Source organism: Cariama cristata, unplaced genomic scaffold, assembly GCF_000690535.1.
Source record: "Cariama cristata isolate BGI_N322 unplaced genomic scaffold, ASM69053v1 scaffold10323, whole genome shotgun sequence".
Taxonomy (NCBI): domain Eukaryota; kingdom Metazoa; phylum Chordata; class Aves; order Cariamiformes; family Cariamidae; genus Cariama; species Cariama cristata.
In genome coordinates, this window is record NW_009610124.1 from 1 (window position 1) to 22,655 (window position 22,655).

The 22,655-nt window shown below is 38.7% G+C and overlaps 1 protein-coding gene across 1 annotated transcript in view; it reads left to right on the forward strand.

Moving 5' to 3' along the window:
* The first annotated feature begins 1,222 nt into the window (after nucleotides 1-1,222).
* The window catches only part of HPS5 (Hermansky-Pudlak syndrome 5), a 21,550-nt gene continuing 117 nt past the window's right edge, over nucleotides 1,223-22,655 (forward strand). The window contains exons 1-21 of the mRNA XM_009697770.1: nucleotides 1,223-1,330; nucleotides 1,778-1,888; nucleotides 2,726-2,790; nucleotides 3,414-3,606; nucleotides 5,674-5,811; nucleotides 7,116-7,327; nucleotides 7,678-7,749; nucleotides 8,430-8,518; nucleotides 9,537-9,715; nucleotides 9,945-10,103; nucleotides 11,277-11,436; nucleotides 13,524-13,647; nucleotides 15,416-15,562; nucleotides 16,283-16,357; nucleotides 16,844-17,451; nucleotides 18,777-18,900; nucleotides 19,104-19,259; nucleotides 19,816-19,935; nucleotides 20,259-20,372; nucleotides 20,705-20,811; nucleotides 21,946-22,231. Of these exons, the coding sequence (XP_009696072.1) occupies nucleotides 1,223-1,330; nucleotides 1,778-1,888; nucleotides 2,726-2,790; nucleotides 3,414-3,606; nucleotides 5,674-5,811; nucleotides 7,116-7,327; nucleotides 7,678-7,749; nucleotides 8,430-8,518; nucleotides 9,537-9,715; nucleotides 9,945-10,103; nucleotides 11,277-11,436; nucleotides 13,524-13,647; nucleotides 15,416-15,562; nucleotides 16,283-16,357; nucleotides 16,844-17,451; nucleotides 18,777-18,900; nucleotides 19,104-19,259; nucleotides 19,816-19,935; nucleotides 20,259-20,372; nucleotides 20,705-20,811; nucleotides 21,946-22,231 (3,347 nt within the window). The remainder of the gene's footprint in view (nucleotides 1,331-1,777; nucleotides 1,889-2,725; nucleotides 2,791-3,413; nucleotides 3,607-5,673; nucleotides 5,812-7,115; nucleotides 7,328-7,677; nucleotides 7,750-8,429; nucleotides 8,519-9,536; nucleotides 9,716-9,944; nucleotides 10,104-11,276; nucleotides 11,437-13,523; nucleotides 13,648-15,415; nucleotides 15,563-16,282; nucleotides 16,358-16,843; nucleotides 17,452-18,776; nucleotides 18,901-19,103; nucleotides 19,260-19,815; nucleotides 19,936-20,258; nucleotides 20,373-20,704; nucleotides 20,812-21,945; nucleotides 22,232-22,655) is intronic.

A 22,655-nucleotide genomic window follows, 5' to 3' on the forward strand; every position in this document is an offset into this window, starting at 1 on the left:
GGAAGGATTTAAAATCTCAGACTGGCTTTGCTTGATCGAGGTTAGCTGCGGCTTTCCTCAGGACAGCGTGTGTCAAACAGGCGTTTGGGTGTCTTTTTGGACCAAGTACTCTAATCCAGAACAAAACAGTTCTTTTCTAGCTATCAGAGATGGCCTAGTCTTTATCTCTGGGGTGGAGTTGTTCTCAAATCCCATAATTTAAGATTCTTAAGACCTTTTTGAGAACTTTGAGGAAATAATTTTCCAGTCTGTCTGGCTAAATGTGTCTCTTCCCTTTTCCTAGTGTCTAGTGAAAGTAGGCATTCACTTTTCTTGTAAGAAAATGTAAGGTTTCATGTCATAGTATTTCTGGGAGGGAGATTTTTAATTTATGGGATTGCATACTAAACATTATTTAGAAATGTAGAGGTTTGAGTCTATAGTGTAACAAGTTGGTTTGTGGTTTTTTTAAGTAACATATCGGTCTAAACTTTAAAAATTCCTCAACAACAGATTCTTTTAAAGTATGGGCTGTTTAAGAAAAATATGTGAGGTTACAGCTTTGATAACACAGAGTGAAAACCAAGAATTAAAGTTATCTATTGTGTCTGTTGGAAAGGAGGTACTGTTGAAAGGATACTCTATATATGTTTCTGTATAGTTGTGTTAAAAATGCACAAATGCAGGTAATTTTGAATCTGGTATCGATTGAGGATAATACCCCTTAAATTTAGTTTTGGAGAGAAGATGATGTAGGTATAAAATGTCAATGCTTAAACATTGTCCTTGAGAAAATTAGTTTCAAATCAGGAGTGCGTGTTAGGGAGGGGAAGTGTGTTTTATATTAAAACAAGGCTTTTTCCATAGGTAGACAGAACTTGTTTCATGGGTGTGTGTAAATGTATCTTACAGTTACAATTTAAACATTTCCGAGGTTGGTATCTGATAGGGTAAGTTTTCTGAAATGAACTTCAACAAAAACTTCTTGTAAATGAAGCAGGGGTCTAATTTTGCAGCCATTGGGCCTTTTTGAAGGCAATTTGCCTTCAGTGTGCCTTCCCTTTGGCAACTGAAACCTGATGCTCTTTGAACGGGCAGACATTCGGTATTTCTTTAAACAGAGCAAAACAGATATAATACTGAAAAGTGAACTAATCAAGAACTTACTTTATTTTTGGCAGATGCAGCTAAAAGCTGAAGCTGTAATGCGCCCATGAGTGAGTAGCACTAGTCGTGTACATCAATGGCCTCTGTGCCAATAATTCCAGACTCTTACAACCATGTGTTGGCAGAGTTTGAATGTTTGGATCCACTGCTTTCTGCGCTCAGGCTGGATTCTAGTCGTCTGAGGGTGAGTTTGTGGTTGTTTGGGTTTTTGTTTTTGTTTTTTTTTTTTTAATTCAAATAATGACCTTATTTGGTTTATTATATGTTTAACCCACAGGATTCATCTCGTTCTTTTTGGGTGTGTGCATGCTACCTTATGGGGGGAGAATGCTTTGGGAGGAAGTAGTGGTGAGGACAAAAGATCCTATTACTGTGTGCATGTGTGTTTTCTTAATGCAACTGTGGGGTAAATAACACAGCTTTACATGGTTGCTGTCTTAAGCGGTTTGTTCCAATCACAGAGTGTGCTATTCTAGTATCTTTGAGAAATGTGCTGCCAGTGTTTCAGGAGTGGTACACGCAGCTGGCAAACAGTGAAGCTGCTAAAATTAACATAATAATGCAAGAAAAAGTTACTGTTATTAGTACTTACTAGCAGCCAGGTTGTGCATTATGATTTTTATTCTTTCAGTGCACATGTATAGATGTGTCAAAGAGATGGCTAGCTCTTGGCAGTTCAGGAGGAGGACTGAACCTTATACAGAAAGATGGTTGGAAGCAAAGACTCTTTCTCACTCATAAGGTAAGTGTAAAGAATTCTATACAGAAATTTCCAGGGAAAATGGGACTGGGAAGGAGACGTTTCAAGTTAATTTTTGTTAAGAGTCAACAGGCATTTTCAGCTTGCTGAATTGTTCAAATAAGGTGAAGTTTTGGACTGCTCCATTTAAAAAAAAGTTGTGGTACTGGCATGTATCCCCAGAGTGTGTGGTGTAACAGATTTCATGAGGTGTGAAAGAAGTTATTTAAGAGGGTGGAACCTTTGTTTTTCAAATTCTTACTTTTAACACAACAACAAGGTCTCTTGAATGTGTAAGAATTAGAAGAAAACTTTGAATATGAAACCAGAGTGACTCATGTGTAGATAACTACCAGTGTTTGGATGTCCAAACTATGAACTACCTGGATAAGCAAAGGAAGACAAGCTGGCTTGCTTTTGCTGAAAGCGGTCATGGAACAGGGATTGCTCTTTCTACAGCAGAATGCCTTTCCCTGGGATCCACTGCTGCTCCCACCGTAACATGAATGCAGCCATTTTTTTAAGATTAGGAGCATCTCGCTTAGTCCTGGCAAAACAACTTCCATAGGTGCGAGGACAGGAGACCGATTTCTGTTTTCCAAGTCGGAGAATGAACTGCAGTCATTTCTCTTGATATTGTCATGTTGTTGTCAGCTACATCATCTTAGAGTAAGCTCAGTGTTTGCAAACAAAACCCAAACAAAAAAAAAAACCAAACCACATCACAACATAGTGTTAGCAGCTGTTGACATGAATTTGGTTTACATCTTAAAGATAAAAGTTGTGTAGTGGTAAAGGCAGTACAAGAACAGCTTTACTTACTCCCCAGCTTGCTTTCAGGAAGGTGCCATTTCCCGGGTTGCCTGTTGTTTGCATGATGAAGACTACGTTGCTGTTGCCACCAGGTGAGTGAGGTACTCACAGACCTGAATGCTGGATAAATATTTTTAAGTAGCTTCTAAGTTTCAGACTTCAACATATGCTGAGAACTTGGAGCGGGACAGGGAATTAACTGGTAGAGGCCCTTACAGAATAATTCTCTGCACAGACAGTTTGCTTAACTTTTTTTTTTTCTGGAATAATTGTTCCAGAATAAGTGTTACTTCTGTAACAGAACATCTATGGGAGAGCTAATGCATGTGAGGTTATGATGATAAATGTCTCTCTGAGACCTTTCAGCGTCAAAAGAAATTATCTTCATTAACTTGGCAGAGTGAGATTGGTGGTTAATACCGCTTACATTGTTTAAAATCCATTTAAAGGCTTATTTTCTGCATCCTCACTGGCAATTCCAGTAAACATGAGAGTAGGCTTCCAAACAAAGCTGCCGATGTATCGTAATGCAAGGAAGGACACTTTGTCAAAATTAAGAATGTGACACTTCTTGAAAACATGCAACCTCAAACACAGGCAGCTCTGAGATGTACTACTTTGCTTTTCTGTTTCTTTGGGATAATGCATCTTTATTGCTGGTAAAACATTAGAAGATTTATTCTCAAATTGTATTTTCTTTTTTTAATTGTTGTAGCCAAGGTCTTGTAGTAGTCTGGGAGCTGAATCAGGAACGTCGTGGGAAGCCAGAACGAATTTATGTTTCCTCTGAGCATAAGGGCAGAAAAGTCACAGCTCTATGTTGGGATACAGCTGCCCTTCGTGTTTTTGTAGGAGATCATGTGGGAAAAGTATCAGCCATCAAGATTAACACATCGAAACAAGGAAAGGTAAAATGTCACATACTTTATTTGAGATTAAGAGGTTCACAGGGGATGATGTGTGGAATCTCTTTATTTTAATAAGGTAGAACAGAGGAAGACTTGCCAGCTGATGAAGTTCTGGTAGCTTTGACTATTGGGATGAAGAACCAGTCTCTTGAGACAACAGTAGAAATCTTAACCCATGAACTTCCCCCACACCCTCTTTTAGCTATTTTAGCAATGCAATATAAAAATGCTTTCAAATGTGCAGAACTAAAAACTGGCTGAGCTTCTTCCCCTTGGAATTGACAAGTATCCAAGGCCAGGGTCTTGGTGGTTCTGAGCCTGCTGGATTCCTTAGACTACAGCTACAGGTTCAACTGTGTGTTTTAGTCCTCACCTCAGCTGTTGGTCTGAGAAAGGGCAATCCTAGACTCGGATTTTACTTGCCTCTGTCTGGATACTCTCATTCTTCAAGATGTGGAGTAGTTAAAATAAATGGTAGGTGGAAGTCAAGCTTACATCCATTACATTTTGTGCAAAGGACACACACTTGAATGATACCAGCCTGATTTCTGGCCCCTCAGTGTTCTTTAAATTTTACCTTTACTGGGTCCTTTACTTCTCCTTTTCATCTGTAAGAAGGAGCACGACCTGCAAATAGGTGTGTTCCTCCAGGTCCTTTCTAGCCCTCATGAAAGATTTTGGTGGAAAATTGACTTAATGTCAAGACTATTGCATCTAAAAAAAACCAAAAAAATTCAACTGTGTAAAGAGAGTGAGAAGGAGAGGAGGGGAGGGCAAGGCCCATGAAATATGTGTATGCTCATGCCTGTTAAAGGCATTGGACTGTTGAGTCTCTCATGTAACACACTTTGTCACATTCCTAACAAAGAAAACATCTTTAAGCTGTCAAAAATGGTGACTGTCTGCTAGAAAATTTTGAGTGCAGTTCCCAGTAGTTTCTTACGAAAAAGAAGTCTGTCTGTGACTTTGTTCTGCCCTCCATGCAAACTGAGACCCTTGTGTAATTAGTATTTGGGTAATTTGCTGTAGGGTAATTGAGAAAGTGAGTTTATGTAAACCACCTGAATCTGATGGAAGTTTTTTTTTGTGTCAGGTAATCCCTCAGGTCTATCTCTGTAAAACTGCTGGCTGAAAGTACCCATGGGGAGAATTGACAAAAGCACAAAGCTGTTGTGGTTTAACCCCAGCCAGCAACTAAGCACCATGCGCTGCTTGCTCAGTCCCCTGCACCTGGTGGGATTGGGGAGAGAATCGGGGGGGGAAAAAATAAGTAAAACTCGTGGGTTGAGATAAAGGCAGTTTAATAGGACAGAAACAAAGAAAATAATAATAATAATAAAAGAATTAGAATGTACAAAACAAGTGATGCACAATGCAGTTGCCCACCACTCGCTGACTGGTGCCTAGTTAGTTCCCCAGCAGTGATCTGCCCCTCCTGGCCAACTCCCGCCAGTTTATATACTGGGCATGGCGTTCCATGGTATGGAATATTCCTTTGGCCAGTTTGGGTCAGCTGCCCCAGCTGTGTCCCCTCCCAGCTGCTTTTGCCTCTCCAGCCTTCTTGCTGGCTGGGCATGAGAAGCTGAAAAATCCTTGACTTAGTAGAAACACAACTTAGCAACAACTAAAACATCAGTGTGTTATCAACATTATTCTCATACTAAATCCAAAACACAGCACTGCACCAGCTACTAGGAAGAAAATTAACTCTATGCCAGCCGAAGCCAGGACAAAAGCTTACAGAACCAAGAACAAAACCCCCTCTTAATCTTACAGAAAACACACTCTTTTTATAAAGAAGTGTCAGGATGCTACAGGGATACGATTTTTTTTCTTAAACCTTCAATAATGGTTTTGGAAAAAGGAGGATTTAGACTTTTATGCCTCTAAGCATTGAAGCCTTGTTTTGTAAAGGAGAGAGAAGAAAGGAGCTGCTCTGTCTTATGCTGTGTATTTGTAGCATATGTGAGTCTCTTCTGAATTTTGCAATTTTAACTTAATGAAATAGTCTTTACTTAGAACTGAAGACCAGCATGTTTTCTTTCTTTTTTTTCTTTGAAACTATAGGCTGCTGCTGCTTTTGTGATGTTTCCTGTTCAGATTATAACCACTGTAGATTCTCGAGTTGTTCAGCTTGATTATTTGGATGGAAGACTGCTCATATCTTCACTTACACGCACTTACTTGTGTGATACCGAGAGGCAAGTTATATTTTACTTGTAAAATACTGGACTTTACGGAATCACACAGTTTCTGAAGCGACCTCTGGAAATTATCTAGTCCAATTTTCCTGCTACAAACCAGAGTCGGGTAGAGTAGGTTGTGCAGGACTGTGTCGAGTTAGGTTTTGAGCATCTCCAAGGATGGAGATTCCACAAGCTCTCTGGGCAACTTTTGCCAATGGTTCACCACCCTCACAATAACAGAGCTATTTTGTATGTTGAGATGGAATTTCCTGTATTTCCATTTGTGCCCGTTGCCTCTTGTCCTTTCACTGGGCACCACTCAGAGTAGTCTGGCTCTGTCTTATTTACTCCCCCATCAGGTATGTATACACGTGGGATCAGATGAGTTGTCCCCTGAGCCTTCTCTGTTCCAGGCTGACCAGTGCAGCGCACTCAGCCTCCTCTTACAAGACAGACGCTGCAATCCCTTAGTCGTCTTTGTGGCCCATCGCTGGACTTGCTCCAGTATGTCCCTGTCGCTCTTGTACTGGGGAGCCTGTAACTGGACCCGGCGCCCCAGAAACGTCTCACCAGTGCTGAGAAGAGGGGAAAGATCGTCTTCTTTGACCTGCTGGCCACAGTCTTCCTAATGCAGCCCAGGAGGCAGTTGGCTCCCTTTGCCAAAAGGGTGCATTGCTGGCTCATGGTCAGCTTGTTGTTCACCAGGACCCCCAGGCCCTTCTCTACAACACTGCTTTCCAGCCAGTTGGCCTTTACTGGTGCCTGGGGTTATTTCTCCCCCAGTGCAGGACTTTGCATTTATTGATGTCTGTTTATTTAGCCCATGCTTCCTCAGTTTGTCTGTGAAGGTGTTAGCAGGGGCAGTGTCAAAAGCCTTACTGAAGTCAAGATAAACAACATCCACTGCTCTCCTCCAATCTATCAAGCCAGTCATTCTGTTGTAGAGGGCTATTAACGTAATTTTCCCTTCATAAATCCATGCTGACTATTCATAATCACTGTCTTATCTTTCATGTGATTGGAGATGGTTTCTGGGATCACTTGCACCATCATCTTCCTATCACCAGGTTGACCAACGGATTCTGCTGGAAAAAAAACACCTTCATAATCTGAGCATTCGTTTAAACTGATGAATATTTCTGCACCCTGTGTTTTATAAACTTTATGCAGGCTTTATAATACTCATTACATATTTTTTTTTAAGCACCAAAACCAATTCAGCAACTAGGATTTAGTATTTTTATTCTTCAAGAAAAACATAAAATTAATTAGAGCCTTTACTAATACTGCCTTAACTAGTATGTTTTTTTCCCCACTAGAGAGAAGTTCTGGAAAATTGGTAATAAAGAGAGAGACGGAGAATTTGGAGCATGTTTCTTCCCTGTTGGAAAAAACAGTGGGAATCAGCAGCCATTAATATATTGTGCTCGACCTGGCTCAAGAATGTGGGAGGTGAACTTTGATGGGGAAGTGCAAAGCACACATCAGTTCAGGCAGCTGCTCTCATCACCGCCTCTCCCTGTTGTTACTCTCAGGTAGAAACATGAGTGTTATCGGTGATAAACTTGCTTGAGACTTCTAGACTAGCTGAAAAGAACTGCATTAACACTGAGAAGATTAAATAAACTCCTAATGTAGTCAAACATTAGTCCTAGTTGTCATGTTAGTATGTTCTCTTCTAATAACAGAAGCCATTAGTTGAGTTATCAAAAATGCCAAAACCTTGCTTCTACAGGTATGTCTGTGTGACTCCCACAAGGAATGCTGCTATCATAAGACTATGTTTATTTAATCCAGCCTTGTATTTACAGGGTTAAGAATATTATATTAAGAAAGTGGTATTACTGTAGGTAGACTTGTAATGGATAATAATTTTACTTTACAGACTGGATCCTCATTATACTAGTTCCAGCTGCTCTCCGCAATCTTTGTCTTTCCCCAAGCTACTGTATTTGACGTGAGTATTTGTCAACATAGCTTCTTGTTGATAAAGTAAGACTTAAAAATAAAAAAGTTGTCCAGAGAAGAGCAACAAAGCTAGTGAAGGACCTGGAAAACAAGTCTTATGAGGAGCGACTGAGGTAGTTGGGGTTGTTCAGTCTGGAGAAAAGGAGGCTGAGGGGAGACCTTACCGCCCTCTCCAGCTACCTGAAAGGAGGTTGTAGCGAGGTGCGGATTGGTCTCCTCTCCCAAGTAACAAGCAATAGGACAAGAGGAAATGGCCTCAAGTTGCACCAGGGGAGGTTCAGGTTGGATATTAGGAAGAACCTCTTCACTGTAAGAATCATTAGGCATTGGAACAGGCTGCCCAGGGAAGTGGTGGACTCGCCACTGGAGGCATTCAAAAAACATTTAGATGTGGTGCTTTGAGATGTGGTTTAGTGGGCATGGTGGCATTGGTATATGGTTGGACTTGATGATCTTTGAGGTCTCTTCCAACCATAACGATTCTATGATTCTATATTCTCCTAATTTATATTACCAACTTCAACTTTTTGCATAAGAATTTTCTAAGTATCGTGCTAAACAACTGTCTCACTTCTCACTTGATGTACTTAAGTCAGTGCCATCCCTGCATATTTTACAGTCACTACCCCAATTAACTGTTGCGCCATTAAATGTCTGCTTTGCTTGTAGTGAGCACTGTGTGATGACCTGGACAGAAAGAGGCATTTATATTTTTCTTCCCCAAAGTGTTCAAGTGTTACTCTGGAGTGAAGTAAAAGGTAAACTTTATTTTGCTTTGTAATATTGTCTGTTACATTTGTCACTTCTGAAGTTCTTGCCTAACATGGAGCCTTTTCAAGCTCCATTTCTGCAGCTGGATTGCAGAACACTAATCAGAAAACTTTTTCCTTGTCATCTGTCAGGTATATCCTTGAATATTAACCCACTCCCTCCCTCTTCCAGCCAATACCTCCTTCCATACTTCTGAAAACATGCTTGAGAAACAAAACATGGTGTAGAGTGAATCTTGAAATACAGTAATCAAGTAGTGAGAGGTAATAACCTGCAGTATTAGTGAGGTAAAACCTGCAATATCCTTTCCTCATTTCTGCTTATTCAGGTTTATTGTCAGGTGTCCTGTGAAGGATAATCTGGCAGCTGAAAGCTTAAAACTTTTTTTTTTAATTAATGCCTGTCTAACTACGAGCCAGGGAATGTACTTGGCAGATGAGTGAACCCTCATTAACAGTTTTGTGTGTATGATTATAGGCATGGTCCTAACATGGTTAGTCATTGTCAGTCAGTCTTTTCCTTCCCCTTCGCTCCCCCCCTTTTGGTGTTAAGTTTCCAATGCCTTGTCATTGAGTGTTCACATATAGCGTAACTATTTCATTTGAAAACTGCTGGAAGGTTAAAGTGTTTTTCTACTAGCAAATGTTTTCCTGCTGTTTCAAAGCTAACAATGATGTGTTTCTCATCTTTATCAGTCTTCAGTTTTTCATCCCCCTTCAGAAGAAAATGAAACTTTTCAGTAACTTTAGTGTACTTTTTGTATGCTTTCTAGAAATGCTACTCTAGAAAGTTTTGATACTTTAACTGTGCTTTGTAGTTGTTAGATCCTAGCTTAGCACTCTTCAGTGTTTGTTTTCCCCATGGTACTCGTGCTACAATGTATTAGGCTTTTGCATGCATTCGCAGTCAGATAGGAAATATGTTTTCACCTCCTTCCAGGAACAGAAACGAATGTTGACTAATGATTTCAGTCCTTTAGATATTTCTGTGCATCTGTTTTTGCAGATATTCAGGATATTGCAGTTTACAAAAGTGAGTTGTTCTGTCTGCATACAAATGGAAAAGTTGTGCACCTCTCCCTTCTGCTGGTAGACCGCTGCGTAGAGCGTCTGATAAGAAGAGGGTTCTGGACCCTTGCTGCCAGGATCTGTTGTCTCTTCCAAAATTCAATTATTTCTTGCAGAGTAAGTAAATACCTCTTTGTAAATGTGCAATGCAACTTCACTGTGTTTCCTGTCCCCTTCTTCCATTAAGTTCCATAGGTTTCTGAGATTCAGATTCTCGGAGTTTTTAAAAAGTCTTCTAAACGTTATACTTTTAGGACGAAAAGTAGCCTGCATATATGGTACCTATTGCTTTTCACATATGTGTTAGAAATAATACTAATGCTTCTGTTTCACTGTGTGCCTTTAGGCAAGAAAAAACTTGCCTCTAGACAAGCTGGAGCACTTGAAGTGTCAGCTGGATGCCTCAACCCAACAAGATCTCATTATGCAACTGGAAGAACTAATTTCAAAGTTGGAGCCTTTAGATTCTGCGTCCAGCAGTAGAAGGAGCAGTATTTCGTCGCATGTATGTGTATTGGTAGTGCCAAAAATGTTACCTGCAGATTTTGTCTTTATGACTTAAAATGATCAAATGACCTTGATGACTTAAAATGATCAATTGCTCACTTTGAAGATGAGGCTTTCATTTTTACCATGTCCACTATAGCTGATAATGCTACTTTCTAAAATTAGGTGGGATGGAAAGGTTTGAAATACTACTACTTGCATTCTTCAAGCTCTCAGACCTCTGTCTTTTTTTCTATATTACTTTGTGGCTGATGGTTGAGATGTGGGCAAAGATTGATATGAAGAAGGCTTTCTCCACAGCTGAATTTAGCGTATTAACATGCATCAGTAAAGGTCATCTTGATTGTAACTGTAGTTTTATGTGGTGAAAACTGAATGTCCAAATGCTGAGAAATATCTTAGCCCTATTTAAAAAATTATCTCACCCTATTAAAAAAATTATCCCACCCTATGAAGCTTAAGCAGAAAGTCCCAAGGAAAAAGAAAAATCAAAGCCTATTTCTAATACTTTTTTTACACGTACAACTGCTTAGTATTGTCTTGGCTTCCCAGCAGCTTTTCAAGAAAGGGGAAGTATTTCATAGTTAATACAATATCAGTTGCTGCTTTGACCCTAACAATGTTTAAAAAGTAAAGTTTAAACATAATGTAAATTCTACCTTGATGTGTTAGACAAGGTTTTTTCATTAGCAGATCAGAAAGTAAACTACATAGGGTGACCATGAGCAAAAGAATGTACTTGTGTCCTGGAACTAAATAGTTTTGCAGGGTCTGTAATTGTGCTAGCTGGGTATGGTTAACCAGCAAGAAGAATATGGACTCTTGGGTAAACAGGTACAAAGGGGTGAAGTGACGGTCTGGAATGCAGAACTAAAGCAGAAATGTTTTTTTGTCTTGTACCAAGTACACCAGTTGTTCTGCAGGCTGCTTTCCTAAAAGCACTTGCAGCCTATGCATCTTTATAAAGTCACTGGACTGCACACTCATTGGCATCTGTGTACTTTTCTATTCTGGAAATGTCAAAAATTAACTGTTATGTAGGGCTTTTGAAGACAGTGAGTTATGAAGTGCTCTGAGGTTATTTGTGTGGGTATGGTTGTTTGAGTTCATTGCAGGAAGTTTAACGAGGAAGCACAACTCGCACATCTAACTTCTCTCCCTTGTCTGACAGGAAAGCTTCAGTGTCTTAGACTCTGGAATATATCGTGTTATCAGTCGAAGAGGCAGCCAGTCAGATGAAGATTCATGTTCTCTCCACAGTCAAACGTTCTCAGAAGATGAGAGACTTAAAGAATTTCCTGCACACCAGGAAGATGAGCAAGTAGAACTTGGTAATGTTTCTTAATGAAAATATGTTATTTGGATGAAATTTCTATTTATTCTACAAGAATAAGATTGGATTGGCTCTGTGCTCTTATTTTCCGTTATCAAGTTATCTATGATTAAATCCTGTATTTGATCAATGGGAACACAGTCACCCCACCTTCCAGCCAAACTTCTTGAAACATTGGGGTGAAATGCTGGCTCCACAGGAATCCAAACTTAAAAGCAAACAAAACCCAGAGAAATAAAAGGTCCAGAGGGCTTTTTACCAAGCTAGAATTTCACTCAAATTTCCCACATCCACCCCCGCCCCATGCAATTCAGCATTAATACTAAGATTCGCTCAGCTGACTATACTAGTGTTAATTGACCTTCAAATGAGATTTGTTTGCTGCTTCTATCCTTCCAGTAACACTCGTTTCAGGAAAGAATTTCTTAATCTTGGCTCTGGCTTTGTATTTCTTCAGAGAAAACAGCAGGGTTATAATACGTGTTCTTAACTTTCTGGCAGAGTTCCATTTGTACAGGGGATCATCTCTTACATATGTATACATGAAGATAGGGATGATAGAATTGTTAGTAACTAACATTTAGACCATCCAGGGAGCTTTTTTTTTATTTCCTAACAAGTACCTGTCACTGGATGAAAGCTAGAGTGAAACAGTAATGGGTCTTGTTCTCTGCTCTGATTGGGATTGGGAGGAGGTGCAGAAACCTGGGATGATGAGGAGCTATAACTTAGTTCCAGGTATGGTAGAGAGAGTTTCTAGTAATAAGCTTTTGCTTTTTAGCTTTTGCAGAGAGTAGCATGCCAGTTGAGGGTGGAGAGAATTTGGATGCTTTGTTGGGGAAAACCACAGTGGGGAGGGAGAGTATAGAAATGAGTATTTACTCCCCTACTTGTCAGTAGTGTTGTCCTTCTGATGAAGCTACGTGCTGTTTGTAGCACTTACGTTTTCATTTGCCTCTTTACCTACATTACCGTAAAAACAAGTGAGAAAACTTGGAAGTGTATCGTTTCTGATATTGAACCTCTAAAATGAAGGGATGTAGTTTTTGAATGTCAGAAGATAGAAAAGTTCTATCTATTCAACAGGAGATAACAAATTTGCTGATTATTTCAAAGTAGAGAAGTTCTAGATGCTTCTTGAAGCACGTGTACTTATTTTTGTGTTTAAGAGAAATCGACTTAGTGTTTCCCTGCTCATATTTACGTAAGATGTCATAAGTTTTTAGGTTTCCAATCTGCATAATGAACAAAAGCAACCTTATTTACAAGCAATCATAAAATCAGTTGTGACCTTTGGGCACAATCTAGAGGCACTGTGGATTCTAATGATAGAAGTACTGTAAGAGCTTAGCATCTTTTCCTCTCAACAGTGCAGGTTGTGCTAACTTGCAAAATGCAGTGTCATCCTTACTTAAAAGGATCATTTTTTTTCTTTCTTACATCACTTAAAGATACAGTGTGTGTTTGTACCAGGAAATGATTAATCAAAACACATTGTAGATACTGTTAGGGATAGAAGAGTGAAAAGGAAATAGTGATTCTCTGTTTCCTGTGATTCTTATCAAAAGCCATAGAGCTATGGGCTCAATTATATTTTTAAGTCCATTCGAATAAAAGGGTGGTTTATACCTTAACTATGGCTTACATGTCTCTGTATGTTCATACGTGATTTAGGTTTTAGGAGATCATACAATGTGAATTGATTATGCCACGATATTTATTTTTCCTAGATGTTTAAATAAGTGTCAGTGTTTTATTGGATTTAATCAGGATTAAATCAAGATTTTGTCCCCTAAATGGACTGTAAGTCTACTTTTAGAAGATTACTTTCATGCACTTGTTGACCACCATTTGCCTTGTTATAGGTCCAAAAGACCATTAACAAAGCAGACCTACTAGGTTCAAAGTCAGTAATAAAATGGCCCTTGAAACCAAGTAGCAGTTTTCTGGCTCCTCACATTCTTGAATATTAAGTAGGAACATGCAGGTTGTTCATTAATGAATTAGTGACTTGCAGTTTGTTTCACTGTTCCATTTTTGCCAGGCCACTGTTTCATGATTCTTTCTTTCAATTCCATTTGTTAGACAATGTATCTCATGCATCTGTGACGGTTGAGGCTGACCGGAATGAGACATTTCTCCCATTCAGTATTCCTTTGTCATTTCGTTCCCCATCTCCTCTCGTCTCTCTCCAAGCTGTCAAAGAAAGGTAAAACTTGCAGCAGGTTCACTCATCCATTACATCTTTCCCTTTTCTGTCCTCTGAATTTGTAGCATTGTCTGGTTTAGTTCATACTCTGTTCTGCAAAAATATGACATCTGAAGCGAAGCACTGGAGATGCAGTCAAGTTTGCTAGACAATTGAAAGCTTCCATCTTGACTCTAATGAAGATATGAAGAGCTGCTCTTAACTTCAGTGGAGCCAAGATTCCAGCCTCAGTTTTTAAATAGCTAAGAATGTTTCATTGTTTAACATTACCTTGTAAACTGTGGTGTGGTTTGTATTCAAAGCAGACTTACTGAATATTGTTTTGGGATTTTGCTTTTCTCCTACTTCGATGAATGAGTAGAAGCTTCCTATGTTGCTTGAGAGCAAACATTAAAATATTCAAAGCATGCTAGATATTGCTAAAACACGCTTGAAAAGTATACCATGTGGTCTGCCATCTCCCCACACACACGTTTCAGTGAATCTAATCAATTCCCCAAGTGTTTATGGAATCATGGTAGCTTATACCTGGTTAAAGTAAATATGGTAGTGTCCGTTTTATGCAGAACTCAAATTGCTATGTTAAAACTCACTTTAAGAAACAGCAGGGGACAAATAAAGGAGATGGTGTTAAATACATAATTTAAAAATTGGAAAAAAAGGATGTATGTTAGTTTACTAGCTAAAATGTTGCTGGCCCGTAATGATGGTCTGAAAAATTGCGTAGCCTTCCCTTGATCACTTGGGTAAGTGAATTATGTTCTGCAACAAAAAGTTGTAGCTGATATCCATAGTAGGAGGATCTCAGAATAACCTTCAGAAGCACATGCAATGTTTTGAAATCTTTCTAAATCATAAGCAGTTTTTAGGACTTTACTAGTAGTAAGTCTTTCTACTAATAATGAGAACTAAATTTTCAAGTATTCACTATGTTCAACTTATAATTAAATGAAATACTATCATATTTACAGTTAACTTTTAAAAGTTTACCTTTAATCCTTCTATACATTGAAGTCCAGTTGTTTTGCCACATTTGAATCCTTTCTCTCTTCTGCAGCAACCTTCAACTTTTGCTATACCTCAGTATTGTAAAAAGATGTCATATTCTCTGGCACGCAAGTAAAAGGGTTGCTTTTTTCTTTTTTTTTTTGATCCTCTTAAACTAGTTCTTACCAGAAAGCAAGAAGCTGATTTTTCTGTTCCACTCTTGATGACACAGTTCTCTTCATGGCAGTGGTAGAAATAATTGGGTTTTGGTACGTTCTCTGGGTTTTCTCTTGAAGAAGATACCTGAAGGGATACGGACTGATGATGTGAAAAGGACATTTTTAGTGAGCTTTGTAATCTGAAGAATTCATTTGGAGTATTGTAAAACTGTTTCTTACCACCAAGAGGGACATAATTTCCTAATGATGCTTTCTGTTTATAAGCTTTTAAAATGCAATGTAGCCAATCTGCATTTATTTGCCTACAAATACATGTCAAAATCTAAGAGCTAATGTTAGTATGTGATCCTGTTTCTCCAGCAGCAAGAAACCCGAGTCTTAAATCAGATTTTTATTTTGTGCTGAAAGTATGGAACATGACTGAAGTAGTTATTTTGAGCAGCTTAAGTGAGTTTTGTTCTTATTGGTCATTGCTGCTCTCATCCTTTTCTCAAGAGTTCTTCAGATTATAAGGTTTTCTGAAATCATGAATTGAATAGAAAGTGCTTGATTTGTTTGGCTTTGAACTTCCAATTTTAAATGTTTGAACTTCTGACTCCTAGTGTTTCCAGCTTTGTACGCAAAACTACTGAAAAGATTGGCACACTTCATCTAAGTCCTGATACTAGAGGGAGGCAAGAAGCAAAGGATGATGAGCACCTGCAGGAGTTGACTGTTAATCTGGTAGCATCTCCCCAGGAGGAGAAAGAGTGAGTGCAAAATCATGTTTTCTTAGCAATTGCATTTGCTGAATGTTCTGAGGATAGCAATCTAAAGAAAAACTACTGTTTCAAGTAGGACGAGGAGCTCAGCATTAGGTTTTTCCAGCTGCCTTCGTTACTGCGGTGAGTTTCACTGGTGCTCCATGACTCCTTTCCTAGAAGCTGATTAGGTACTGAACACTTCTGGCTGGTGGAGCATGCAGTCTCCACAGTGCTGTAAACACTTTTTTCCCCTAAAAACATTTTTTTTTTTTGTCTTTGGTTTGTGTAGGTTGTGTGGGATTTTTGTTTTGTTTTGTTTTTTTAATAATGGTAGCTGTAAATCGTTGAACTTCTTTAATGGCTGTCCAGTTAATACAGAGCTAAGTTATTTCATATTCCAGTTATTTTGTAATGTACTATTTTGGACTAACTTTCATATAGCAGCATGATACTGATTTTTAGTCAATACCTGCAGAAATCTACTGTAGTTGGAGTAGAACCCATTACAAAAGGCCAGAAAAATAGTATTATCGGTTGCTCTTCATGCCTAATTCATCCATAGTTTCTGTTGAGCTGTTCTTCTTTAGGAAAGAAAGTTTTCTATTTTCTTTAATAAAGGAATTTATGTTGTTTCCTCACAAATTTCTTCAAATTTGTGAGGAAATCTTCACTTAAGTTATTAAAGATAATGCTTCGGATAAGACTGAAATCAATGTGCTTTTCTAGGTTAGAACCACAGAGCTGCCAGCTTCCAGAGGAGGACCATCTAAGAGATCTCAAGGCTGCAACAACAGAAGCTGTGTAAGCAGGGAAACTTTTTGGGCTTTGGTAGAAAAGTGATTGATTTTTTTAATGTTTTTTTGTTCATTACATACATAGAAGAGTAATGCTCTAAATATCTATTAACATGATCTGAAAGGATCTCATTTGGTTAATTACTTATTTCCCCTATTTAAAACCAAGCAAAACCCACTAAAAGCTTATTTAGGTACTCTAATATTACCCTTTTGACCTAACTACAATAGTTTAAAAAAAACAAACCAAAACCATCTAACAAAGAAAAATCCATTCTGAAAGAAATCTTGGGGAACTCAGAATGTACTGATATCAAATGCAGACAGTGTAAGTCACCTAAATTCTGTTTGTACTCAAAATCACAAAAACCAAGAACCGACTGTAAGTCAAGTTTAGGAGTATATTTTGAGTTAGACAAAACATATATAATGCTTCATTTGTGGCATCTTATAACTGTTAAGCAGCTTAGCAAACTTCTTTCTTATGCTGCAGAGCCAAACTCCAGGATCCCCTGGTTTTGTTAGAACCACAGTGTATGAGAAGGGTTTTACAGGAATGGCTTGTCTATCTAGAAGAAAAGTTTGGCAGCAAAGAGCATTCTTCTTCCTCTGTTAAGAAAAGCAAGACTGTGTGTGTTGAAGAACAGAGGGCAGTCCTGGAGGAAAACCTGCAACTGGGTCCAACTGATGGAGAGCCAGTAGACAAAGAACAGAGCAGTATCTCAGAAGACTGCACTGAAAAAGAAAATACTAATGAAACTTGTGTAAGCAAAACCATGTGTGAAAATAGTACTGATTTGAAGGGGCCTTTGGACTGCGGCTTTCAAGTGTCTCCTCCATGTGTCATAGAACCGGATGTTCAGAAAGATCTTGTTGAGTTGACAACCCTGTGTTTTGAACTGCATGTATTTTCTTCTGGAAATGGTGACACTGAGGAAAGCTTCAGTGGAAGTCTGTCACTAACAGCTTCATGGACCATGGCTTGTAGGTTTATGAGAAGCTACTTCTTTCTTTTGGATTTAAAAAGAGTAAAGCAGTGTATTATAACCATGTATGAAACCAGTCCTAATGTATGGGAAACATACATTGCAGGATTGAAAGGTAACTAATGAAAATTTTCTTACTAGTAAAGTGAAAGTAAGACTGGGAGAAAAAGGCTTGAAGACACTCCCATATGTGTCTGCAAATTTTCCTTCTGCAGGTGTAGTGTGGGAGGGGGAGGATGGTTGGTGTGTGGGAGTTTTTGTTCCGTTTCTGGGTGGGTTGGTTGGTGGTTTTTCCCCCAGAGGCTAACTTAGGAAGAACTGCAGGCTCCTTGGAGAGACTGTTCCTCCCCCCTCCACACTTTGCAATTCTGAACTTTTCAGTTTGTATGAAGTTTGTTGATGGAACATTGTAGTGATTACAGACCAGATCTACTTAAAGACAAATATATGTGCTTCAGAGAGCAAAAGCATCTTAATTAGAATCATATGTCTATAGAAACAAGGCAAAAGTAAGGGGAGGGGCTTCAGTATTTGCACTGGAAATGGAAGATTTGGCTTGTACAGAAGTGTGATTCATGTGAAACAAAACTGAATGGAGTAGATGGTTCCATGCAAATGAATGGCCTATGATCACTTGAGACTTCCTTTTTCCACAGAAATCCTTTCTGATCTTTTTGATGCCTCTTTGGCTTCATTGAACCAAAGCTTCCTGATTATATTGGAAAACAGAACTTCATTGTTCTCTCCATTCAGCTTCTGCTTTATGCATTTCTTTTAAGAGTGAGTTAAAGTCTTAGCATTGATTTGGTGTCAACAGAGAGCAGTCAGATAACAGAATCTTGCTTTGAGGGCTGGTATCAGGTATTTGGGTTTCTGCTTTGCTATTTGGTTTCTGAGAGCCTTAGAAGTGAAAGTAATGTGTGCATTCCCAGTTTGTCCTCAGCTGGACTGCACTCGGGCCTGTAGATTAATACCCACATTTCGTCAGGATTGAGGTTTGTGTTGAATTCTACATTCTGTGAAGTCAAGTGTCCAAGCTGAAGTTTTTATTTATTAAGAGAAGCAAATTGTAATATATGAAAACTGATGCAGATCTGCATTACATTCAGCAAGCCATATGTCCTGCAGTGCACTGTCTTTTTTCACGAGAGAAAAATTACCTCCTTGGAAGTCTAAAGAAAAGGAAAATATATGAAGAATACTATTCCATGCCTTAATTGTATCATTTTATAACTGTAATTTGCTGTAAACACAGATTAGTGATGTTGATTTCTGTGAAATGAATGAGTAGCATCTGTTCACTTGTTACTACTGTTAGCTAGAGAGTTCCATGAAAGTAGTGATAATTTTTGTCCTTATGCTTAACAACAGCTATGTGTGTGTTAAGAAAAAAAACCAAACTTGCCTATATCTTGTGACTTGTGCACTGATTTATTTCAGAACTAACTTGTCACAGTCCAGTGGCTTTAGCAATGGAAAATGGAGATATGTTGAAAATACTGAAACAGCTGCATGACCTGGGGCCTTGGGATGATAGCCCACTGTTACTGGTACATGCTCAAAGGTTTGTAGCCAAGTCCTGTTTTTTCTCTCCTTCAGTGTTGTTAACTTGCTAGCAGGAATTGGTTCACTTAACATTTCATGCAGCTTTCTGGGAATCTTTTAAAGAAATCACCTTTTAGTACTATCTTGAACTTGCAAGAGATCTTGGAAAAATGATAATTTTGCTGTGTGGTGCTGAAAATAGTTTTTATCCTCTCTCTCCAGGCTTTATGAAAAATTTGGGGAAACAGCTCTTCGGCCCTTGATCAAGTTCCACCCCTCTATTTTGCCTTCTGATATCAAACAGCTTTGTAGGAATGATCCAGCTCACTTTTTAGCATATTTAGATAGTCTAGTGAAATCAAAGCCAGAGGATAAAAGGTAAAAGGAATATAGAATCTTTTTCATCTCTCTGCTCTCTTCATCATGTAGCTGTGTGGGGTTTTTTGGGTTTTGGCTTTTGGGGGCTTTTTTTACTATTTCTGTAGCTACCTGTTTGGTGTATTTTGGCATTAGATTCCAATTCATTCTGCCAGTTTTAGTTGGTCTCAGACTGGGGTTTTTGTTAGATTAGATGCTAGTTTTAAAAGGTTTTTTTCTAACTAATACTTCCAGTGGAACTGACTATTTTTGTTCCTGTGCCTGCAGTTCGGTATACCCAGGGTTTTTTTGTTTGTGTTTTTTTTTTTTTTTAAAAAAAAAAAAAACAAACAAACAAAAAAAACAACAAAAAAACACCACCAAAACCTGGGGGAACTCAGCCTGCAAAGTTGATAGTTTTTTGTGGTCCCATCTATTCTGGAAACATAAATCTTTCTAGGCTTTTCCATATTTAATTTGACATCCTCTTTTTTTTTTGTCCACACACAATCTCTACTTCTCCATATCTGGTAATTTAAAACTGGTAGTTTTTTTTCTGTATGTTTCTGTTTTCTAGGTCATCTCTCCTTAGATCTCTTCTGCAGCCTGAGTCTGTACGACTGGATTGGTTGTGCTTGGCAGTTTCTCGTGATGCACCACAAAGAGCAAATACTGTGGATGTGGAAGGAAATCCCAGGTAAAGTAGGGCTTGCCCAAGGTCCTGAGTGCAGCAAAAAGCTTTAACAGGTCTGCAGAATTTCAGCTTAGATTTTGTGTGACAGTTTGGATGTCACTGAAGCCTTGGAGCATTTTGTGTGTTGCAGAGTGCAGCAGAAGCAACCAAAGGATTAAATAACTTTATCTATAATGCTTTTCAGAGTGACTGCTCTACTGAGACTACACACAGTGTTTCATTTGTTTTTCCTTCTCTGTTTTGATATACCTGTTTTTCTTGTAGAGAGAACATAATGTTCTGAAGGACAAGATTAATGCTTTAAAACTGAATTTCTCATCTTCTAGGCCACGATCGCATTTGTTTACTTGGGGCTACAGTCAGCTCATTCTGCTTTTGATTAAACTGCCAGCTGATTTTGTTACGAAAGAGAAGATGGCTGACATCTGTAAAGCACATGGGTAAGAAGAAAACTTGGTAATTCTTGATACTTGGTTAGTTGGTACTCTGACCCCAAAAAGATACAAATGAAAATGACCTATCTGCTCCTTACTTGGACAGGTTTTACTCAAAAACCTTTCTTGTTTTGAGAATGAATACTGAGTGTCCAATTTAATGTACCAAATACCCCTTTTGGTTAAGGGGTATTCCCTGTGTCCCCACTCTGCAGTGATTTCTGGAATTGAAGAAATTCAGTTGCATCTGTCTTCACTGATACTTAAATGAGCATTTAATTATTGTTGACTTTAGACTGTGTATTTGATTCCTGGAAATCTTTACTCTCTTATTCAAGATTTTGGCCTGGATATCTTTTTCTCTGTCTGGAGCTGGATAGAAGAATAGAAGCCTTTACTAATATTGCTCGTTTGGATGATTTGAGCCTGTTGAATGGAGAAGATGGTTAGTGAGTCTTAAACTGTAAACATACTTCTGTAATTCAGGAACTGACCTTATTATATACTGATTTGTCCAAAGTTGAGTTGAACTTTTTTTTTGAAGTGTTTTGGTAACATTAACTGTGTGTAGTGCAGCATATTTGAAACACATAAATGGGTGCTACACTCTTGTATCTTCACACTGTGCTTTGTCAAATCAGTTGAGCTAGAAAATGCTTAAAAGTTCAAGAATGTAGAGTTGTTTATCAATTGGGAGTAAAAGCTAAACTTGGTGTTGTAGATAGAGGAATAGCTAGCTGTGGGAAACGGTACAGGCGATAGATAAAGCGGCGTCCTGCAAACATCAAAGACCAGTGCATCTTGTTCCTCCTCCTGCTGTTCACATGAGAAATCTACAGTAGGATTGACAAAACATAACAAAGGACTAGCCAAGGGTATCGTGCGTGACTTCTAAGATCCTGCAAAACAGAAACTGAGGCCGACGGCCCCATGGGAAAAATTAGAAGAATGTGATAAACTAACTTAGAGTATTGAGCAGTGTAACGTGAGAACCAAAGAGGTGGTTATGTAAATATACCCTGTGATTGGACCCTTCTGCTGTTCCTTGTAATGCATATAAGGTAGAGTTAAGAAGCAATAAACGGTTCTGATGCTGATTCTGGTTAAGCACATCAGGGTCCGTGAAATCATTCACCACAGCTAGCCTTCCTGCACAGCACAAACCCCCCCACTACCTGTGTGCACACACAAAGATGCGATGAGCAAAGCATTGTATCACATGGCAGAACTTACTAGAAAATTCCCAGTAGCCCTAAGATGGACAAAACAGTTCTTTGTCTCTTGACTTAAGCCAAAGCCTTAAATACTGAACTGTTGTGAAGCTTTGTGTGTAGTTCACCACTGAATCTTTACACTGAGTCAGTCAAGGTTGTACACTTCTGTACACAATTTGCTTGTTGATAATGCTTGGCTTGCTTAAATCTTCATAGAGAAAAACAGAATAGCTAGCTTCCCTTTTAAGTACAGATACATTTAAAATATAGACTAATTTAAAATATAGAATAATTTAAAATATAAACTAATAGGCTTAGATAATCCTTGTTTTACAAATAATGTAACAAATTCATTTTACATCTAGGTTCTATTCCAGAGACCATAGAAGAATGGAAGTTTCTTCTGCATCTTGCACAAAATCACAGCACAGCTTTCCACCACCATGGCCCACAGAATGGGAATGCTGTCAGCAATGGTAGCCTGAGCTGCCCAGACTGCATCACTGTGGAAAATGTAGCGCTCTTACTGGCAAAGGCCATTGGCCCAAATCACGCCTTGCCTCTCTTGCAGGAGTGTGGCTTGACACTAGAATTGTCTGAGAGATTTACTGGTGTCTGTGAGATACTGAGAATTGCTGAGAAAAGGCAAAGGTAAGATGACACGTCAACAGAAGATCCACACTATTCATTCTGGATCTTCTTGGTGCTTTAAATTTTCAGTTAACAAAAAGATAAAATACTTCGCATTTTTACCTCAGATTTTAAAGTCAGCTGAAAGCTTTTCTGTTAAGACCTATGTATTGTGCAATATAGGTGTTTTGAAATGGAAAATGAGGAAACAGGAAATCGTACATTAAAGATGTATGTGAAGGAGATTCTCTGAAGGCGATATCTGTCTTTCTGAGGCCTGCACACTCTGATCTCACTGATCCCTTCCAGAGAAGGCGTGCATGGTGATGTCAAAAATGTGATTGTATTTCAGAAGTAACGTTTTTGACAAACTTTTCTTTAAAGAGCAAACCAAAACTCTCTTGTTCTTTGTTGTTAGCTTTTTTTACTGTTTGACTTTTTTTTT